Below are 23589 nucleotides of genomic sequence, written 5' to 3' on the forward strand. Positions count from 1 at the left end.
ATGAGGGAGAAAAAGTAGCGGAAATGAGAGGAAAATAGGGGGAAAAAGGTAATTATGGGAATAGAGTGGTGGGAAGGGTGATAGGGTAGTGCGAAGGGGGGTTTAAGGGAGTGGAATTTAGGTGTGATAAAGTAGTAAAGGGAGGGTAAGGGTAGATGAAGTAAGGAAAATAGATATAGGATCGGAGAAGGGAAAGTAAGGTGAGGAAAATAGGATGCGGAAGTAAGAAAAGGGGAATTATAAGTAGGAAGGGGAACTGCAAGAGGGAATGTGTGGGAGGGGAAGATGTGGGCTATATAATTAGCACCATAATAGGCTACAAAACCCTTTTCTGCATGCTTGGAGCGCTTAATATTTTAACTTTATTGTATTAAAAAATTAATTTTGCAACTGAAAATTCACCTCCTCCATTTTTGGTTGAAAAATAATCGTTCTTAGTTTAAAATTCATCTTTTTCATTGATAGTTGAACTACTTTGTAAAGCATTAATTTTTTTGGTTAAAGATTAAACTACCTTATTAAAAATTCGTGTTTTCTTTATTTTAAAACTAAACTTTTCACCTAAAAATGAGCATATTCAATTTGTGGTTGCAAATTGATCGTTCTTGGTTCAAAATTCAACTATGTAGTTTTTTATTAAGAATTCACCCTTTTTGGTTAAAAATTCAACTATTTAGTACACAATTGACCTGGTGTATTAGACATTCATTTTATTAATTGAAGATTTAAATATTTTGTTGAAGATTCGTTTTTCTTAATTTTATTAATTGTTGGTAAATCTATTCGGTTGAAAGTTGAAGTACGTTGTTGAAAATTAGTTTTGTTCATTGAAGATAAACAATTCGTTTATGTTTGGTTAAAGGTAATTTTTTAAACTGTAATTTTTTTATTTCATTTTGCCTTAAAATGTATCGTTTTTAGTTTAAAATTAAATAATTTAATTGCAACTTGCTTTTTCGTAAACTATCCAACAGTTTTATAGAAAATTCGTCTTTTCGGATTGAAAAATCTGTATTATTTTTGTAGAACATTCAACATTTTTAGAGTTCGCCTTTTTGTCTTGAAATTCAACAATTTTGTTAACATGTTTTCCTATTTGGAATAAAAAATCTTTCTTGGTGAAAAATCTTTTCTTTTGGTAGAAATGTTATCTTTTTTTCAAGTTTGGTTAAAGTCTAATCTGTTTTGTTTAAAGATTCAACTATTTTGTTTTAAGTTATTTTTTTTTTGAATTTTTCATCTAAAATTAACATTGTTAGTTTTTTTGTTGGATGTTTATTTTCTTGATTAAAATCAACCTTTTTTGATGAAAAATTACATTATTTTTTCCGTTGTTGAAATACCAACTGGTGTATTTTTAGTTGTAAATTAGTTTTTTTCATTGATAATTTAACTATTTTGTTAATAATTGGTGTTGTTTTGATGAAAATTTGAAATTTATGTTAAACTTCGTGTTTTTAAGTAGAAAATTCCTCCTTTTGGATTCAAAACTCATTTTTGTAATGTAAGGAAAGATAAAATTTAGCTCTCAAAGGGGGGTATAGTTTTTGAACGGTCCCAAATTATAAAAACATTTTATCGAAGGATTGATTGATGTTTATACTTTGATGTTTTCAAATTTTTAATTCAAATCCACTTTGACGATCCACCTAAAAGTTACTCTGTCACCACTATTGCGTTGAAACTTATTTCAAACCTTCATGAATTTCATGCATGCAGAATTTAGAGTGCACATTGAACTTTTCAATGTTTCCTCGTTATTCTATAAACTACTATTTTCAAACTCTTTATTCTTTTATGAACTATAAATTCAAATAGATTACTTGCAAAAAAGGATGCAAAAGATCGGTCTATTTATCAAAAGAAAAACAATTTTGATATTTCTTTTTGTAATAGGACAAAGAAAATGAAATTGTATCTCACCAAAAACATTGAGATTCAAAAAATTATCCAAGTGCAACCACATGCATATGTGAAATTAATATATTTAAAAAAAATTACGGAAAAATATATTAAGAAACTAACTAGTTTATAGACTATTTTAAAATCAGTTTGCTTGTACATTTAATCCTAAATTGTGCCTAAAATATATATTTTTTTATTATATTAAAATATTCTATTTGGTTTTTAGTTATAAGGGTATTAAGGTGCTATTTAAGTAGCTTAAATCTTCCCCTCCCATACTTTCCCTCTCCTACTTCCCCTCACCAACCCTCTTCACCCATATTTACCCTCTTCCTACTACCTACCCTTATATCCCACTCTCTACTTTCCCTTCTCCCAATCCTCCCGTATCTACTTTGCCTTACTCCTTCCCCTCACTTCCCTACTTTACAATCCGCCCTATCCACCCCTACTCACATGCAATGCCCTATCGTCCCTCCTATAACTTTCTTTCTTCTATTTACATAATTTCCGCTACTTTCTTCCTCCTAATTTTTCCCTGACTTTCCCTGTTTCTCCCTCATTTCCCTACACCCTCACTTTCTCTCACTCCCCTTCTATTCTCTTAATTTCCCGCCTATACATCCCTTTGTTTACCATACTTCTTAACCCACTTTTCCCTTATTACCCCCGATTAGTAATCTATCACATCCCCATCTCTTATTCGCATACTTCCCATCTCCCTTTCCTATTATTTCCCTGACTTCCTCTTTTATCATTCCCCCTAATTCCCAATCCCCTAATTTTTACTACTTCTTATCTTCTAACTTCCCCACTTTCCCACCTTAAATTCCCCTCACCTGCTTACCCTCGCATTCTTTCTCGTAATTCCCATCCTCGCATTTATCATATTTTCTCTCCCCTCATTTCCTCTCACTGCTTCTACTTCTCCCTCATTTACCATACCAACATTTATTCTCATATTCTCTCTACTACTACCCTCATGTCCCTTACATTCTCCCTTAATTACCCCTACTATCCCTTACTTCTTCTTTTCCCAATTTCTCTAATCTCCATCCCATAATTTCTCCTCTTTGCTCTATTCTAACTTCCCTTTCTCTCCCATTTCCATTTCCCCTCACCTACTTTCCCTTCCATCCTTTCTCGTAATTCCCATCCTCTGATTTATCCTCTTTTCTCTCCCCTCATTTCCTCTACCTACTTCTACTTCTCCCTTATTTCTTTTTACCACCACTTCCTCTCGCTTCCCTTCTACTCATTTAGCTTCCCTTCTACTCATTTAGCTTCCCTTCTATCCGTACCCTCAATCACTCTATTTCTTATACCCTTTCCCCCCATTACCCCTGATTATTCAACCATCTTATACTCTCGCCTTATTCCCATACTCCCCCCACTTCTCATAGTTCCTACGCATTATTTCCTTTACTTCCCTTCTTCTTCTTTCACCTAATTTTCCATACTTTCTCTCCCCTTTCTCACCTTACTCTCACAGTCTTATTTCCCTTATCTAACTTCTGTATCTCCCCTCCTTTCTCTTAATTTTCCTCCTCTGATTTCCTCCAACTTTCCCTCACCTCTTCCACTTTTTCCTATTTCCCCTCATTTATTCTACTTCCCTTTGTTGGAAAAAAGTATGAGCATAAAAAATGAAATTGTAAAAAAATTCGCTAGTAAGGTCTAACCGGGAATTTAAATACTCTTGCAATGCGGTCCACCTAACGTGATTCCATTTTTATTGTTTCGCAACCCCGATCAGAAACCTTTATATTTTCGGTCGAGTATCTGACCGTACCTCTGACATAATTTTTTCCTAGAAGGGGAACGAAAGGAAGAAATGGGGAAATAGAAAAAATAGGTGGTGGGAATTAGGTGAAATGATAGGAAAAACGAATGAGAAGTAGGGAAAGTATGGGAATAAAAGAAGGGTATATAAGGGGAGTGGTAGTAGTGGTAATTATTGCACGGTATAAGGAAGATGAGAGTAGGAGTAGAGAAGTGAGATAAATTGAAAAAGGAGGAAATTATGGTACAGAAAATGAGGGAAAAGTAAAGGTAGTTAGAGAAAATTAGAAGAGAGGAATTAGGATAAATGAGAGGCTGGGAATTAGGAGAAAGGAGAGGAAGGAAAGTAGGTAGGGGAAATGAGTGTGGGAAAGAAGGGAAACTTAGAGGAGAGGAAGTGAGAGTCATTTGGAGATCGGAATTAGGAAAAATGAGGAAAGAGAAAGTCAGGAAAATAATAAAGGGAGAAGTAGATGGGAAGTTTAATTTTTAGAAGGGGAGTGAAGGAAAGTAAGTTAAAAGGAAATAAAAGGAAGCGAGGGTCAAGTGAAATAAGGGAGAAGTAATGAAGGTAAATGAGCGGGTGGTGAAGTAGGGAAGTGAGGCGAATGGAGTAGCAGAGGAAGTGAGGGAAAGTAAAGAAGGAAAAATTAAGGGAAGGGAATGTGAGGGAATGGATATTATGGTGGGGAAGTCGGAAGAGTGAAATTATGGGTGGGGAGGAGTAGTATAGGTGGAGAGGGTAAGTGTAGGTGGGAATGTATAGAAAGAAAAGATTTTAATCACCTACTTCGCATCTTAACAGGATACGAAACCAATGTTACAAGTTTTTATCAGATAAGGATATAAACATTCTTGGTTGCCTCTTGTGAACTTGATGGCTATTTAATACCGCGAATCTTGATTCAATGCCAGTTTTTCTTAAGATTCAAAAAATACAAAATTGTTAACCTTTCTGCGATTTTATGCACTTGAATTGCATGAGAAAAATCAGTTTTAAAAATGAATCTTAGCACCGAAATGAATCTTGGACACCGATTATGAAAAGCGGAAAGTAGCGAAATTCTGGGAGTGCATTATCGAACGGGGTTAAAGAGCATTTCTGACGTTCCTATTCGTCGGTTTTGGCGCGACAAGCTGGTGTCAAGTATTATCATTGAATAGCAGTTTCCTGTATCAAAGCAGATCTGCTCATAAAGTTGTAATCTGACCCCCGTTGCAATGTCACTTAAGCCCCCAATTTGTCACTTTGTATTAGAGAGTCTCTATAAGTAATTAAGTAATAACATTCTACTATACTGTCGTATAATTTTCAATAAGGGGTCATTCAGGAACTGCGATTCCAATTTTGTGATATTTTTGACCTCCCATCACCCGTTGTTGTATTATGAAAAAAAGTATTGATAAGTATTGTATCCAGTACTTTTTTCGCGAAAAGGTATTAGATTTCCAATACTTATTTGCAAAAAAAGTATTAGATCCAATACTTACAAATGCTTCTTTTTCAGAGGGGTTCACGATCACAGTTCTGTCTTATGCCTCCCCCATCCCCGAAAGTAACATGACCCTAAATTCTCTCAAAATCGGAAAAGAAGGGTGTTTGTTGAAGAAAATACGGGAATTATAAGGACGTACATTCTTTTAAATAAAATAATATAAATACGGCATATTGAATCAAATATGAAGCACTCTCGATACCTAAGATTTAAAGTCGAAATATGTATATTTAATTTTTTTTTTAAATTGTTGAATTTTCATCCAAGAAAGATTTTCTAACAAAATTGTTGAATTTTTAAACCTAAGGCGAGTTTTTAACAAACACATTAATTTCTAACTAAGCAGTTGCATTAAAAACTGAATAGAAGAAATTCGAAGCAAAAACAAAGTTCATTTTCAACCAAAGAACACCAATTTTCAACCAAGAAAGTTGACTTTTCTACCATAAAAGATGGCTTTTCAATCAAAAAGAACGATATTAAAAAAGCAGTTCAATTTTCTACCAAAAAGATGACTCTATCAAAATAGTTAAATTTTCAACTTAAAATGTGCATTTTCAACCAAATAATAGAAATTTTTATATATATATAAAATTAATATTTAATTAAAAACAGTTCAGTTTTCAAACCTAAAAGACAACATTTTTAAAAGGCAGTTGATTTTCCAAAACGCAAACTTTTATCTTCGACAAAGAAGTTTTTTTTCAACCTAGAAAGATGGCTTCTACCGTAAATGATTTATATAAAATAAATGGCGAATTTTTAACAACATAGTTAAATCCTTAAATATATAAATGAATTTTCAATCAGAAAGAAGGATCTTCAACTAAATAATTGAAGATCCAACTATAAAGCATGTAGGGTAAGGGGGGGGGGGCAGCGTCCACAAGTTAACAGTCAATGTTTTTTTAAAGTTAATAAGATGTTGAATTGATCCAGTTTTTTCTCATTTCGAGTTCTACATTATATGATATTATATTTCTATAAGTATTAATCACATAAAAAAAACAATGATTTGGTAATTAAATTATTTCTAACATGCTGTATTTCGTCGGCTTTGTCCGTCACCTGAGGGTAAAGCTGTCTGCAGCTTTTTATGAAAATCAAAACATTTAAAGATAAGAAAATATGTTGGTTTGCTTCTGTGGTATTTTATGTGCTGGAAAAATTACCTTGCAAGATGTCCAACAAGGAGAATAAGTTATTTTGAATAAAAATAGAGATAGTTGTAATATAACCTCTTATTCGTTGAAATTTTGCTGGAAACGGAATTTACGCAATGTTTCTACTGTACCAATACAAGACAACTGCATACCGACCGGATTTATAATAATAATATTTAATAGTTTCTTCCATGTAGCCCACAAGATAAGTTGCTGTTCTACATTGCCGATCATTTATCGACGAAACTTGTGACACGTGTTTCACCTAAGCACTTGTCAATATTATTTTTGTCGTGCTTGCCCCTCTGGCCAAGCCTCACTTATTTATGAGATATATTATATTTTGGACTTGAATTACGTCTAATTATTATAATTAAATTATGTGATATTATTTTATATGTCAAAATATCAAATTTTTATACGGTAAGTATTGTCAATAGAGTTAAAAACTTTATATTTCTGTCAGCGAAACTTCCATTCTTTCGTGGTAAAAACTGTTTTCTGTATAATTTTTCTCTTGCAACGTCAATTTTCAAGATTTTAGTAAGTAACAAAATCTCTCTGATGAAATGGATTTATTTGATGCAAAGTAGAAATAAAATTGTTAAATACCATAGTTGTCATGCTATAAGGAAAATCACCTTTGTCCCACTGGTTGGCGCTGCCCCCCTTTTCCCTATTTATTGAACCTCTTGAATTAAACCAAAAGATGATGCGATTTATGAACCAAATAGTTTAATTTTATAGAATATTATTTAATTTTCAAGGCAATCAGATAAATTTTCTAAAAAGCAAATTAATTTTCAACTAAAATGGCAAATTAATTATAGCAATTTCTTTAAAAAAAAACAATTCTCAAATAAAACATATGTCTTTTCTACCTTTCTTCTATTTTTTAAAAAGATGAATTTTTAATAATTTAAAAAGAAATTTTGAAAAGCTGGTTAAATGTTCATTAAAAAAAGACGAATTTTCTTAGAAGACAAAAAATTTTATAAAATTTGTAAAAAATTTATACTCAAACAAACAATTAATTTTGGAGAAAATAGTTCAATTTTCTACCAAATAATTCAACTTTTATCTAAAAAACAATTTCAACCAAAAATGTAAAGTCTTAATCAAAAAGAATAATTTTTTTTTAAATGTTTAATTTTAATTAATATAATTAATCTTTTGATTCAACAGTTGCATTTTTAACAAAAAAGATTAACATTTTACCCAAAAAAGATGAACTTTCGTCAAAAGGGTTGAACTTTCAACCAAGAGGCAATTTTCAGTCAAGAAATAAACAAAATTCCTATTAACAAACAAGTTCGTTTACAACCCAAAAAGACGACTTTTCTACTGTAAATTATGAATTTTCGACCAAAAGACAATTTTTTAACAAAATTATTGAATTCTCAAACATAATTTCCAAAAGAATAGTTGATTCCTTAATTCAGACAGATTTATTTTCAAGCGGATATTTGAATTTTCAACCAAAATGGATTAAATTCATATAAAATATGAAGTACTTTTTAGAAATTAATTTTTTTTAATTGAACGTTAATCATTTTAGTAAAAAATTAATTTCTTTTGCTGAAAATTGTTTGCTTTGTTTTATGGAAATGTATCTATTTCACTTTTTGTACAAAATTGATCTTTCTTAGTTGAAAATTCAACTACAGTCAAACTCTTCTATAGCGCCGATTTCGGGACTGACGATGGGTGGGAACTAACTCAATATATAGCCAGCTCCGCTTTTGTTTGTTCACACCTGAGGGCTCGCCTGAGTGACAATGGCAGACCCCGCGCACCCTGCGCAGTTCCTGTCACAACTACCTGCGGCGCGGCGTCCATTCTCAGAAGGGCTATAGAAGGGACGAACATTAAGGGGTTTCATTGCATTTGGTTTAGAATTAATTATTTTCATATAGAAATTAATTCTTGTTGATTAAAACTGCACTAAATTTATAAAGCCTAATCAGTTTCAATTGAGGATTAAACTGGTTTCTTGAAAAATTTACATTTTTTAAATTAAATTTAACGGTTTTTGTGTTATTATAGCTCAAAAATTTTGTTGAAAATTGATCTCTTTGGTTGAAAATTAATTTCTTGTTGACAATTCATATATTTGGGTTGAAAATTGAACTATTTTGTATAAAAATGGTCCTTTTGACTGGAAAATTTGACAATTTAGGAGACAATTCAATTGTTTTGCGAAAAATTCGATTATTTTTATCGTGGAAAATTAATTTTTTTAAATAAAAATGTAACTGCTCCATTTTTAGCAAAACAATTATCTTTTTTAGTTTAGAAATTCAACTATTTGGTTTACAAATTATGTAATTTGTTAATAATTACTCTTTTCCATGAGAAAATTAATCTTCTTGGTTGAAAAGTTATATTTTTGGTTGTAAATTCCACATTTTGGATGAAATTGTATTTTGTTATTGCCTAAAAATTTTGTTGTTGACAAAATCTCAACTGCATGTTTGAAATTTGAATTGCTTTGGTAATAAATAAGAAACAGTAGGATTTGACCAAATTCCCCTCCCCTAGAATCGCCTTACTTAATTTTTGGATAATCCCTAAATAAATTAACAAAAAAATTTCGTCGGTAAAAATCACGTAAAATATGGGGGGGCGGGGTAAACTTACGGTTCCTTACAAAGGAGGCAAGTCGTTCAAAATTTCCGAACAAAAAAGTTTACCTAATTTACGAACCGTCCCCAAATTACGTCACATAATTTTTATTCGTGATTCCTGTAGGAATTCAAGACCAGCCCAACAATCTTCTCCCGTGTTCCGATTTCTGGACGACACCTTACTTCTGCCTTTGAAATCTTATCGGCAGTGCTAATATCACCAGCTAGGTATTTATATTAAATACCAAGCGAACCTCGTAACCAAATTATAACCCCATTGACTCGAGTGCCACTGTCTAAAACGCGTCTCGTATGAACACTTGAGTAACATATATAGCCCAACTACAATATAGCCTCGAAAAGCATCTGCGATAGCAATTTTGTGGAGACTCAATTTCAGGTGAAAATCCGTGTATAGGAAGAGATTGAAAGTCGATATTGAAGGGGCGAATATGAGATTTTGTAAGTTGAAAAATTTCAGATTAATATTTAAAATGAAAATAAAGGAAATCTAATCTTGACCATAGGCTACTTTTATACTAACCATTAACTGCAGACGTGATTTCCTGTTTTGGTAGGAACTCACATATTAGAAGCACTGTGCGGTCTGAGAGACCGCACGGCCATACGTCCTCTCTAATTTGTCACTTCGTGCTCAATTGAGGGATAATCAAGACGTAAAATGTTTTTAGAACTGTCATGTTCTATACTCTGGGGTACCCGCTTCGAGCTTAAACCACTTTTTATGGAAAATTTCGCTCTTTACGCATCTTGAAATAAATTGAAACAGAAATATAAAATTTGTGTGCTACCTTGGACCTGCGGTCTTATGAAGATTCTACTTCTACTACAGACAACCTCGGGGAAAGTCAGGGAAAAGTAAGGAATTTTGAAAAAATTACAAAAGTCAGGGTCCCTTTAGTCAATTTTCATTCAATAAATTAACCCATGGATTAATCATTGTTTGAATCAAGGTCACTATCTACTTTTGAATTTTCTTGCATTCTTTTGAAATATTTTATGGTATTTTAAAATATTTCAAAGAAGTTGGAATAGATTTCAATAATTTAAAGTTATTCTAAAGGACTTTGCAGATTTTAAGGTGTTTTTAAAACATTCAAGAAATTTTAAAAAGATCTTAATAAATTTTCAAGGGAGTTCAAAACATTTCAAAGGAGTGAAAATATTTTAGGACATTTTGAAATATTCCAAGGTATTTTTAATATATTTTAATAATTTGAAAATATTCCAAAGGATTGAAAAATTTGTAGAGTGTGTTTAAATCATCTACGGAATTTTAAAGATCTTTATAAAATATTAAGGGATTTTGAAAGGTTTGAAAGGATTTGAAATATTTTAGGATATTAAAAAAAATTCCAAGGAATTTTAGATATATTTCAATAATTTGATGGAAATTCAAAAGATTTCAAACGATTTCCATTATTTCAGAATTTTATCTAAGATACCAAGGAATTCGAAATATATTCTAATAGTTTGAAGATATTGCCAAAATTTTCGAAAAGTTTAAGATGTTTTTGTAACATCCAAGGAATTTTTATGATTTTAATAAATATTCAAGGTATTTCAAAAGATTTAAAAGGATTTGAAATATTTTTAGGTACTTTAAAAGATTGCAATGAATTTCGAACCTATTTCAATAATTTGAGGGTATTCTAAAGGATTTGATACATTTTAGGGTAATTTTGAAACTGCCAAAGAATTTTGAGTATATTTCAATAATTTGAAGGTATACTAAAGGATTTAATAGATTTTAGTAGTTTTTTTAAACATCCAAGAAATTGTCAAGATTTTTATCAATTTTTAAGGGATTTCGAAATATTTCAAGAGATTTCAAGGGCTTTCACAGGATTTGAAACAGTTTAGGATATTTAAAAATATTCTAAGGAATTTTGAATATATTCTAATAGTTTGAAGATATTTCCCAAAATTTCAAAAAGCTTAAGATGTTTTTAAAACATCCAAGACATTTTCAAGGTTTTGATAGGCATTCGAGCGATTTTAAATATTTTTGGGCATTTTAAAATATTACAACGAATTTTTAACATATTTCAATAATTTGAAGATATTCTAAGGGATTTTGACAAATTTTAGGGTATTTTTAAAAATTCCAAAGAATTTCTAACATTTGTATACATTTTCAAGGGATTAAAAAAATGCCGAGTGATTTTAGCAGATTTCAAATGATTTAAAATATTTTAGGATATTTTAAAAATATCCGATGAATTTTCATGATTTTTATCAACGTTTAGGAGATTTCCAAATATTTCAAGGTATTTCTAAGGATTTCACAGGATTTGAAATATTTTAGGGTATTCAAAAATATTCCCAGGGATTTTTAAAATATTTTAATAAATTGAAAATATTCTAAAGGATTCTATAGATTTTTGGTTATTTTTAAAATACCCAATGAATTTTGAAGATTTTTATAAAGTTTCATAGGATTTCAAAACATTTCAAAGGATTTTAAATATATTTTAAGAATTTAATGGGATTTTAAAGGATATGAAATATTTTAATGTATTTAAAAAAATGTCTAGCGGTATTTTTAGGGTATTTAAAAATATTCTAAGGAATTTTTAATACATTTTCAATAATTTGATGGGTTTCGAAAGGTTTCGAAAGCCAAGAGATTTTTAAAAGCTTTAAAATGTTTCAAAAGATTTCAAAATATTTCAAAGGATTTTAAAGATTTTTGGGTACTTTGAAGGGTTCCAAAGAATTTCTAATGTTTCAATAATTCAAAGATATTCTAAAGGATTTGATACATTTAAGGGTATTAAAAAAAACCAAGGAATTTTAAATATTTTAGAGTATTTAAAAATATTTTAGGGGATGTCGAAATATTTTGGAGGATAAGAAATGTTTCATGGTTTCTTTTAAGATTACAAAGCATTTTCTATTGATTACATTTTGTTTTAAGTATTAGGAATTTAGAGAACAAATTTCTACAATTTCGGAAGATTCGAAACGATTGTATAGGACCTATAAGTATTTAAAATACTGTTAGCTATTCAGAGGTCTTTTATCAGATTTCTGAGGATTTTAATTATTTTAAGAAAATATCAGGTTTCATTTAATTGCATGGGATTTAATAATATTGCATAGATTTCACAGAATTTATTCTCGCCACTTGATTTTTACTGTTTGAAATTTAAAGCTTAAAACATTTTAATATTTTTTTGTTTCAGCTTGCCATTCAAACGAATTTAAATGCAGAAATCAGCAATGCATAGAAATTGGAAAATATTGTAATGGTGTACAAGACTGCGCAGATGGCTCGGATGAAATAAAATGCCGTAAGTATATTTCAGCGGTCTTTAATCATGGTTTGATTGCCGGATGCTTATCGTTTTTGACAATGGCGCATTGATAAAAAAAAACAGAAGATGTTACATAATCCCTCTGATATTAAAAAAATGAGATTAAAAATTTTCATGTAAATAGTTTTTGTCCGCTTTCTAGGGACTAGATTGAATTTATTAATCGAGTCGTTAAAAAAGTGTGGCGGAAGAGTTATTAAAATGAATATAAAAGGAAACGTTTAGAGGGCGTCAAAAACGTGCTTTTGTTCGTTAATGTTGATGCATGTTGACCTGCCGTAGCATTATGAACATCTTTTGTGGACATGCGCCATTGTCCAGAATGCAAAGAACGGCTTTATGGTATTTTATTTTGCATTTTTTATTATGTATCCACGTGCACGCTGTTTTCTGCGTCAATAGAGATCAATGTTATGCACCTTAGCTTTGACTTTTTCGTTATTGTGATGTTTATTGGTATTTCGGAAACAGCTATTTTTTATTGAAAGTTGTCAATTTTTTGTATTTAATATCACAGTCACAGGGTTCATAGTGGGCTATCTTTTTTAGCCCATTTCTCATTTTTCTGTCCTAAATTTGAAAAATTCACTAAAACACCTAAAATTGACCAAATTTTGGTCTAATTTTTCTAGGTTAGATTATAATATTCAGTTCAAATTAAGATGCTTCAAATTCAAAACATATTAAGTAAAAATATTAGAAATTAATAGTTGCAAACAAATAGCTCAATTTTTAACTAAAACGATTAATTTTCAATAACAAAAAAAACGAATTCTCAACAAAAAATGTAATAAATTTTATGTCAAAAAAATACATATTTTTAATTTTAATCAAAAGAATTTTTTAAATGCGACTTTTTAATTGTGGATTTTTTATTCAAATTATTCGATTGATAATTAAACAGTTGAATTTTCAACAAAATTATATTTTAAACTGAAGAAATGATTTCTAAGTGAAACTAATTTTAAAATAATGACTTTTGAATAAAGCAGCTCAACTTTCAACCTAAACTTTTTAAAATATTAAATAAAAAATAGTTGAATATATCCAAAAAATACGATTTATTATTTTTAATTTTTCATCCAAATTCCTCCAATTTACAGAAAAAAGTTAACTTTTTATCAAAAAGTCCAATTTTCTACAAAAGTAGTTTAATTTTCAACATAAGAAAAAACTAATTTTTAACAAAAAAATAGTGAAATTTGAAACCAACTAAATAAATTTTTAACTAAAATGATAAATCTTCTACCCAAAAAAAAGTTTGATGAATTTTCAACGAAAAAAAAAAAATTTCTTAACGAAAAACGTAATAGTTGTTAATTGAACCAAAATTTTTTCTTATACTAAATGAAGAACAGTTAAATTCATGTTGAAAAAGAGGATGTTTTAATTTTAAATTTTTCAACCAAGCTGTTGAATTTTCCGGACAAAAAGATGAATTCTCATTAAAAAGTTTATTTTTAACTTAATAGCTGATTTTTCCACAAAAATGTTAACCTTTAACCAAATAGATCAATTTTCTAGACAAAGAAATTAATTTTTAACCTATGCAGACGATTTTTTAAGAAAATAGTTACATTTTTAAACAAAGAAGTCAAATTTTAACTAAAGTGATGAATCGTGAAAACTTATTTTTTGATAAAGTAGTTTAACTTTCGATCAAGTCATGAAAGATGATTTCTCAACCAAAATTGTAATGGTTGGTACTTCAACCAAAAAAGATTAACAATTTTTAATCGAGCAGTTTAAATTGTATAAAAATACGATTTTTCAGTTGCTAATTTCTCCAAAAAATTATTTTTCAAAAGCAGTGAAATTTTCAAGAAAAAGGAAGTTTTGAATAAATAGTTGAATTTTCTAGAAAAATATTTTTATTTTGAACCTAAAATGACGAATTTTAAAAAATTATTGTCAACAAAAAGAAATGTAAACAAAAATCATGAATCTTCAACCCCAAAAAAATGAATTTTTAATACAGTAATTCAACTTTTAACCAAGTAGTGGAATTTTCGACAAAAAAGGTGAATTCTCTATGAGAAATGTAATGTTTGTTTTGTCAACCGGAAAAGATATTTATTTTAAACAAAAAAGTTTAATTAATCAAAAAAATGAGATTTCAATTTTTGTTTTTCCATCAAAAACACTTTTTTCCGTCAAGAAGGAAACAACATTTTAACCCAATTATTGAGTTTTTAAGCGCAATTGACAAATGATGATTTTCACACAAATGGACAAATTTTAAACAAAACAGTTGCATTTTCAACTAAAAAGGGTTTTATTTTTTTGTTATATATTGATTCTTGATACCCATATGATATATAAGTTTTTAGTGATAAATGAAATTCCCTTTTAATCCTCTTTTTAACCTACAAAAATTTTAATTACTAAATTGCTGTGATCCCCAAATTAATGACAAACAGCTTAATGTGAAAGTTTTTAGATTTTACAAGTTTTAAATCTGAAATAATTATTTAATTAAAATTAAAATTCTTTAAATAGCAGTTTCCGGATAAATATAAGTGTTGTATTTGTTCGTGATAGTATACGTTATTATACATTTTTGCGTGACTCTAATAAGTGTCTATTATGCACCTTTCATTACTTAAATTTACGGAGAAAAATAATTAGTTAAGGGTAAAAATGTCCGAAACGTTTCAAAACTGCCTTCTATTAATTAAGCTAATAATAATTTATTATTTCTATATAATTGAATACAGTCAACTTTTTCTTATAAAATTGAATTTGTCGAGTAAAATAAAGTCCCCTTGAGATTCCATTGAGATCCCCGCTGAAGTCCCGCTAAAGTACTGGGTGTGAAATAAATCAGTACTTAAATACCAACTTTTCTAAAAAATGGGGAAAAAGTACAAAAAGTACTAGAAAAGTTCCATCTTATTTTATTTTTTGCAAATTTTTACGAATGCTGATGGCACTTATATTCCAAAAAAGTACTCATTAAAGAGGACTGAAGTAAAAAAATATTTCAAAATATGTCCCATTTCACGAGGCGAAAAAAGCCTACTATTTTTTTTAACTTTTAAAGTTCCTCAATAATTTGTTGGAAAAAATGCTAGAAAAGTCCCATTTTATTTAATTCATCACTTATCATGAGTACTAATAGGATTTATGTTTCAAAAAGGTCTGAAATTGAAGCAAAGTACCAAAAAGTTCAAAATAAAGCATTTTTCAAGCTGCATTTTTTTAGAACAAAATCACAGGAAAAGTCCTACTTAATTTTCTCTAAATTTGTACAAGATATAAATAAACTTTTTGGATCAAAGTATTTGAAAATTTTTTTTTTATTTTATTTTTTCGCAATTTTAAGAAGTTTTGGTTGGATTTGTCTTCCAAAAAAGTACTGCTAAAATAGGAATAAAGTACCAAAAACGTTCTTGTAAAAATTACGAAGCCCGAAAAATGGAAAATAGATTGTTCTTAAAATTATTTCAAAATAAAATATGTATTACGATTTTCAATTACAAACATTCAGAATTAATTTCTATTTTAAATGTCATTTATTTGGAAGATTTATAATTTAAATCTCGTGAATTCTGATATTCAAAGGTCAGGACTTTTAAGTTTTTAAGTTTCACAATTTAAAATTCTGCAGTTGTAACGATTTACATGTGAAAATTTGACTTTTTATCTTTAAAATCATCCAAATTTAAGAATAATCTATATTTATACATGTGTAAAATTAAAAAGTTTTCCTTTTTAACTATTCAAAATTGTGTTTATGTCTTAATTTCGAAATTTTTTCAATTAGAAAGAGTTAGGATTGAAAACTTGACTTCTAATCTTTAAAATCATCCTCATTTAAAAATTTCCACTTATAAATTTCTAAAGTTCAAGAGTTTTCAATTCTAAATCATGAGAATTAAAGAATTTTAATGTTTGAAAATGTACGATAAAAAATTAATCAAGTTTTTAGTTTTACAATTAAAAATTCTATGATTTTGATGCTCTAAATTTGAAAACTCATTAATTTGGAAAATTTAGAAATTAAAACTTGACTATTGATTCACGTAACTAATCAAAATCATAAAAATTTGAAAAATTTTATTTACAGATCAGTAAAATACAAGTGTTTTTAATTTAGACAATTTGCAATAAAAAATCTGTAACTTTTATGCTTTTGATTAAAAATTTTGTCAATTCAGGAAGATTTATAACTGAAAATTCGACTTTTGATTACAAAAACCATCCAAATATAACGTTTTTTACTTATGTATATTTAAGAGTTTTTAATTGAAACTCTCCAAAATTGTAGAAGTTTTAATTGCGAATTTCAGAAATTGAATAATTTGTAATTTCATATTTCGAAAATTAAAGAATTTTCGTTGCTTACTTTTGAATTGTAAATCTTTCAATTTGAAAAGTTTTTATGTTTGAAAATTTGAAATGAAAAATAATGCAAATTTTAAGTTTTTAAATAAAAATTCTGCAATTTTGGTTTGATTTCCAAATTCTCTAAAGTTAAACAATTATCATTTATACCTTTCTAAAATTAAAGAGTTTTCAATTGTAAATATTTAAAATTAAAGAATTTTCCAGTTCAAAAATGTACAATAAAAAGCGGTAATTTTAGATTATTTAAATTTGAAGTTTCTTCAATTTGAAAGATTCAGAATTGAAAACTTCACTTTTGATGTCAAAAACCATAAAAGTTTAAAAAAATTACTTATACATCTTTAACATTCAAGAGTTTTCAATTGTTACACTTAAAAATGGAAGAAATTTGAAATGTGTAATCATTTCCCATTGAAAATTTTTTATTTTTTAAATTTGCAATGGAAATTTCTGTAATTTTGATGTTTTATTTTGGAATTTTCTTAAATTTAAAAGATTTAAAATTGAAAACTTGACTTTTTATTTCCCAAATTAATGAAAATTCTAAAAAATTCATATTTTATGTTTAAATTCTTTCAAATCCAAGAGTTTTCGATCGTAACACTTCAACATTTTGAAAATTTTCATGGTAAATATTTAAAATTGAAGCGTTTCCAATTTTGACAATTTGCAATTTAAAATTCCGTAATTTTGATGATTCAACGTCCGAATTTCTTGAATTTTAAAGATTTAGAGATGAAAAATATGTTTTTGATCTTGAAAATCATCCAAATTCTTCAAATTTAAATAATTTGTAATTCTGTATTTTCAAAATTCAAGAATTTTCCATTGTACCTCTTTAAAACTGCAAAATCTTAATTCGTGAATCATTTAAAATTAAAGAGTTTTTAATTTTGAGAATTTACAATTGAAAACTTTGTAATTTTAATGCTTTGTATTCGACATTTTTTTATTTCGAAGATTTAGAATTGAAAACTTGACTTCTGATCTTCAAAATCACCAAAACTTAGGAATTTTTATTTATACATCTTTAAAATTGAAAAGTTTTTAATTTAAAAAATTTTAAGTAAAAACTGCAAATTTTAAGTTTTACAATTAAAAATTTTCTAATTTTAATTCTTTACATTCGAAAGTTCTTTAATTTGAAAGATTCAGAATTGAAAGCTTGATTTTTGATCTTCAAAATCATAACAATTTAAGAATTTTTAGTTATACATATTTTAAATTGAAAAGTTTTTTCTCTCAAAAATTTACAGTTAAAAATTATGCAAGTCTTAAGCTTGATAAATAAGCAGCTGTACTTTTGATTATTTAAATTTAAATTTCTTCAATTTGGAAGACCTACAATTGATAACTAGACTTTTGAGCTTTAAAATAAAAAATTTAATTATTTCAATTAAAGCAATTGTAAAATTGAAGAGTTTTTTAATATAAATCTGAAAGGTGGAAAAATTGAAAAACATTCAAAACTACGTTATTTAAAATTATACGCATTAAAAATTTAAGGAACTTCAATTGCAATTTTTCAAGATTTTCAAGGAGAACTTTGGAAACATGTTCAAAATGTTATGATTTTAAACTATAAATACTCAAAAATTATTTTCGATTACTTATTTATTCAACAATTTCTTTAAATTAGTAAATTTATAACTGAAAACTCTTGAAACTTGATCTTCAAAAGAACCCTAAAAATTTCTGCTATAAAAAATGAAGTGAGACTCGTCTGGTACTTTTGCCCTGAATAAGTCCTGGAGAAACGAGACACATTTTGAACTTTTTTGATACTTTTGTTCTATTTTAGCCGTACTTTTTTGTGACATAAGTTCCATCAAAAATTATGAAAATTTCGAAAAAAATAACAAGGAACTTTTTTAGAATTTTCATCCCTATTTGGACTTGGCATTTTTTTAAGGAAAGTTGGCACTAAAGTATTGATTTGTCTCATATACATTAGTTAAGTCGGGCTTGATCCGAAATCTCAATAGTTCTTTTTTTTATTCAGAACATTATGAAATTTCTATATTTTTGTTTGTAAAAATTTAAAATTGTAAAATTAAAAAAAATTTGAATTCTAGCAAAAATTTGTTTCTGGTAGAATCTTGGACATTGACTTATTATTTAACTGTTTCTCTCCGTAAAGTAGAAAATTAAATTTACATACTTGTAAAAATAACTGTAAACGTGATTCCTTTACGTGGAAGTGAATAATTTGTTACAGTCAAGATTTTTTTTATGTATGTATTTGGATCAGTGGGTCATTTCGCACTATTGTAAACGTGTTAGTAATATTTCTAACACGCATGTTTTTTTAATATACCTGCACTTATATGTGTCTGCAAAATAGGTGTCTTAGCTATAGATATGACCTCCCCCATCCCTCCAATTTGTTCATTTTCTGGAGAAAACAATTTTTTTTACTTTGTCAGGATTAACACGTCTCCCTGGGCTTTTGACAGCTCTTTTGTCGAAAAAACAAAAAAAGAAGTACTTTTGATTAACTTTTTTTAAATAAAAGTTTAGGCATCTCCTGAAAAATTTGCATGAATGTATTTTGTATTGTGCGCGAGAAAAGCCCTAAAAAATTCGAAATAGGAGTCCTACGTTAAATTCTTGCTAAAGAATATATATTTTTAAACTTCCTTAAAATTAATTATTTTTATTCAATAAATCATAAGTTTTCCAGTATTTTATTGACAGCTTTTCAATGTTTATTATTTGCTGTTTTTTCGAAAGATATTGTTATTAATTTAGTAAGTATCATTACTGTAAAGGAAAAATTTTGATTAGCATAAGCATTATTGACCCTAACGCCAATTAGAAAATCTTCTTTATCGTCATAAATTATACAGTTGATGTATTTCAAGAATATTTTCTCCTTGACATATTTGGTAATTATTTTCACAATTTTATATATATTTTTAACGCTGTTTGGCATTTATTTAGATAACTTGTTTCTCCTGTAAATCTTGTAAAGTTACTATTTTTTGTAATTTATCACGCATTTAATAAATTCTAAAAGTGGTATTTCGTGTGCTAGAGAGGTTAAAATCAGTTTAACAATTTTCATTTGATAAAAAAAAACATTTCCTGTAAATTTTAAAAAGTTAATACTGATAACTGTTATTATTCTTTACCTGCGACATTAATTTAAAAAAATAAATAAATTCACAGAATCCAAAAATGGTATGAGCAAATGAAAATTGTTTAACAATTCCCAAGCATCTGAAAAATAAAAATATTACTTTTAACATTCGTTAATTATGTTATCAATCCGAAAATATATCTTTTACATCGAATAAGAATTATTTCTCTCGAAATTCATCAACTCTATCATTTATCCCAAGAACTAATAATTTCACACGATATAGTGGTGAACAAAACTTGTCCGAACAAATAATAATTGTCCACACAATTGGTCGAATGAAAATGAACAATTTTTAAGAAATAATTAAATACAGTCTTCGGCATACATTTTACATAAAAAAGCTATTTTTGATTTTTGGGGCATTTTGTGGGTACAATACAAGAGGGTTTCTTGTGTCAAAAATAATTTCTAATAAGTGGAACTTATTCCTTGAGCATTCCTTATGAGGTGAATAAAATTTAATCTACAAAAAGTTTATAACAAGTACTTCTTTTTTACATTTTTTTAGCGAGCTTTTCTATTTGAAACCGTTTGTCAATTTAAGAAAACTCGGGGGACGGGTTATGGTTGATCGTGTTGAAAAAAATAAGAAATTGATTTTTTCGCAAAACGAACTAACTGGGGAATTGATTACCAAAAATCAAAACTCACATCTTTGGACCACGCTAGTATACACTTATTTGACATATGTTTTGGTCTCGTAATATTTTTGCAATTTTATTTTTGGGATTGTATTTCAGTGTTTTTGGTTTATTATTTATATTCAGGCACAGCAAGCGAAAATAACCGAAATTAGTTCTAAAGTAATACTCTTATCTTAGCTTTAGAGATGGAGTATTTTTAACTATACTTTAATCATGTTTGTTTTTATAAAATTTGACACTGCCATATACTGAAGGGTGCTTGAGCTTAACTGTACTCATACACGGAAAATAAATTAGCATTGAATATAAAATGTATAAATTGATATCAATTATTCTCTTGATCTAAGAAGATGATCCAAGACGTATACTAATAAACTGTCAAATTTAATAGTACAAAAAATATCAAGAGACAAATACACAAAGTGAGCCACTGTGAAGTTAGCTGAGAGTGCAGCTCGGCTCACACATGCGAGAGCCGAGCTGCATTCGTCAGCTGACTTGTCATTGGCTATAATCCGTTCCCTGATTTTCATTAATTCAGGTTCATTAAACAAAAATGTTCATGAACCAAACAAAAAATCTACCCTCGGCATTCAAACCAATAATTTCTCGATTCAATATGCTAATTTCTTTTCCGTGTATATGTCGGTACATTACGCACGTGCGGATATGCATGTTTCCTATAGGCGCTACTGCTAATGTTACCTTTACTCGGTTATTATTTATTACGGTCAGCATTGCACGTCACCCTGGGCTCGCATGTGAATGCCCTGAAACTAATAATGAATAAGCCTTCGCATATTACGATGAGCTCAATAATTATAATAGCTGTGACGATAATAATAGCGTGTATCAGGAAGAAAGGGAAGGGCGTTGCACTCGATCAACATTTTTACCCCGATCCCCAAGCCTTAAAAAAACATCCCCTTTCCAATATATTTTCAGGGCTCGGACTCACAAAACTTTTTAAAACTTTTTTTCAACAATAAACTACTTCAAAAAAAATAATTTTTGAAGTGCAAGAAAAAATCTGCCTCAGTCCGGATTTGAACCTGAAATGCTACTATCCATTAGTGAAGCGTTGACCAATTACGCCACCGAAGCCCAAGCAGAACTCTTCTTGTTCTCTATTGCTACCTATCCATAGAGGACTATTATACTTATTTATTCACTACGAGAAATGTACCACTTTTGATCAATAAGGGTTTAACATAATTAATACATAACATAATTGGTAATAATTACAAGTTTTTAAACTTGAACCTTAACATCTTTAACTGTTAATAACATTTTGTAAGAAGCTAGCTACGCAGAACAAGAAAAGATCTGCTAAAGCTTCGGTGGTGAAATTCGTTAATGCTCCACTGATGGACAGTGACATTTCCGGTTTCGAATCCGGCCTTACGCAGATTTTTTTCTGTGTCTTCAAAAATTTTTCTTCCGAATTAATCGTTTTAATATCGAAATTGGCATTAATTAAAAATCTAAAAGCGTTAACCTTGTAAAATAGTTATAAAATCTTCCAAATTTTAAGGAGGCTTAACAATTTCAAGGGTTTTTTCAAAATTTGTATGTGCTTTTAAAAAATTTCGTAGGACTTTAGAAAATTTCAAAGGATTTCAAAAGATTATCCAGGACATAAATTATATTTAAAAGATTTCAAGGGATTTTAACCTATTTCTAGAGAAAATTGGGAAATTAATAAAATAAAATGCAAAAGGGCTTCTGGGAATTTTTTAGGATTTCTACAAATTTAAGAGATTTCTAGGGATCTATAGGATTCCAAATGAAGTTATGAGATTTCAAGGGTTTTTAATCATTTGAAAAAATTTAAAAAAACGTTTGAGTTTTCTAATGAACTTTTAGAGGATCTCGTCAGATTTGAGGATTTCTTAAATTATTTTAACGAATTTCAGAGTCTTTGGGTTATTTAAAAATATTCTAAAGTAGTTCATACGATTTTATGGAAGGTACATTAGATTGGTCCAAAAAAAGTTTTTGTTTTTGTTATAAGCTATCCCGCTACTATTTTCCAAAATATATCCTATTTCTGACGCCATTTTGGATTTTTCAAATGAGTCCGAGGCCTGTATTTTAAATTATACAACATTTTTTTGAACCAGCATTTTTCATGAACTAAAATTCCCTCTTGCTTGTTTGACATGGTCAAGCGAAACTTTAGTTTGTACTTTCGAAATTAAAAAAAATTTATTCCTGAAAAATAGAACCTTCGTCTACGACCACTTTGGAACCGATTGTTGAGATCAATTCGGAAGTAAAGGATCCCAAGAAAAAAAAATGTAAAGCATTTGAATGGTCTTGTGAAAATGGCAAGGAGTGCATCACACTTTCCCAATTTTGTGATGGAGAACCCCATTGCATGGACATGTCTGACGAAGAGTATTGTGGTATGCACGCTGCACGCTTTTTTACTAACAAATTATCTTTTATTTCATCAAGAAATTAAATTTCTATCTCTGGATATTCATAGATCGAAGCAGTATTTTCAGGAGATTTCATAAATAAAGATTTACAAAATTAATAGTATATTACATCATAATTAGGTTTATATAGGTGTTTACTGAAAGATCAATGTTAGCAGGATGATGCTCTACGTGAGAACCTGTCTTACCTGACGAGTGATGTACGATATCCAATTTGAAATAAGCCTGTTATAAGACTGCAGAGCTGTCTCAAAGTGATTCGTGATGTTTATAATATATTTGATTGTGAAAATATACGACTGACGTTGCAGTCATCTGTTTCACTGTGATTGGTAATCTCGTATGGCGCGAAATTTGAAAATGATTTGGTTCGAGCTAGAGTATTAAATATATATGTCAACAGTACGGTTAGGTCGCATTGTGCGTTATTCAGTGGTCATCTGTTTCAAATAAATATTTTCAAGGAAAAAGTTCCAATTCCTTGAGATTTTAATTTTAATATTGAGTTACAAATTTAATTAAATTGATGGAAAATTAATAACTTTATTAAGTTATCACATTTTTGGGTAAAAAATCAAACATTTTTTTTTAAGTTCGTCTCTTTTGGTTAAAAATTGAATTATTTGGTAGAAAATTGAACTATTTGGTTGGAAATGTAATTATTTTCATGAAAATTCAATAATTTTGTTAAG

The 23589-nt window shown here is 28.6% G+C and overlaps 1 protein-coding gene across 1 annotated transcript in view; it reads left to right on the plus strand.

Annotated features, from left to right (window-relative positions):
* Positions 1-23589, plus strand: part of LOC117176826 (basement membrane-specific heparan sulfate proteoglycan core protein-like) — a 642506-nt gene that overhangs the window by 393179 nt on the left and 225738 nt on the right. The window contains exons 10-11 of the mRNA XM_033367162.1: positions 12183-12290; positions 22679-22861. Coding sequence (XP_033223053.1) covers positions 12183-12290; positions 22679-22861 — 291 coding nt within the window. The remainder of the gene's footprint in view (positions 1-12182; positions 12291-22678; positions 22862-23589) is intronic.

The sequence above is a fragment of the Belonocnema kinseyi genome, chromosome 7 (genome assembly GCF_010883055.1).
Source record: "Belonocnema kinseyi isolate 2016_QV_RU_SX_M_011 chromosome 7, B_treatae_v1, whole genome shotgun sequence".
Lineage (NCBI taxonomy): Eukaryota > Metazoa > Arthropoda > Insecta > Hymenoptera > Cynipidae > Belonocnema > Belonocnema kinseyi.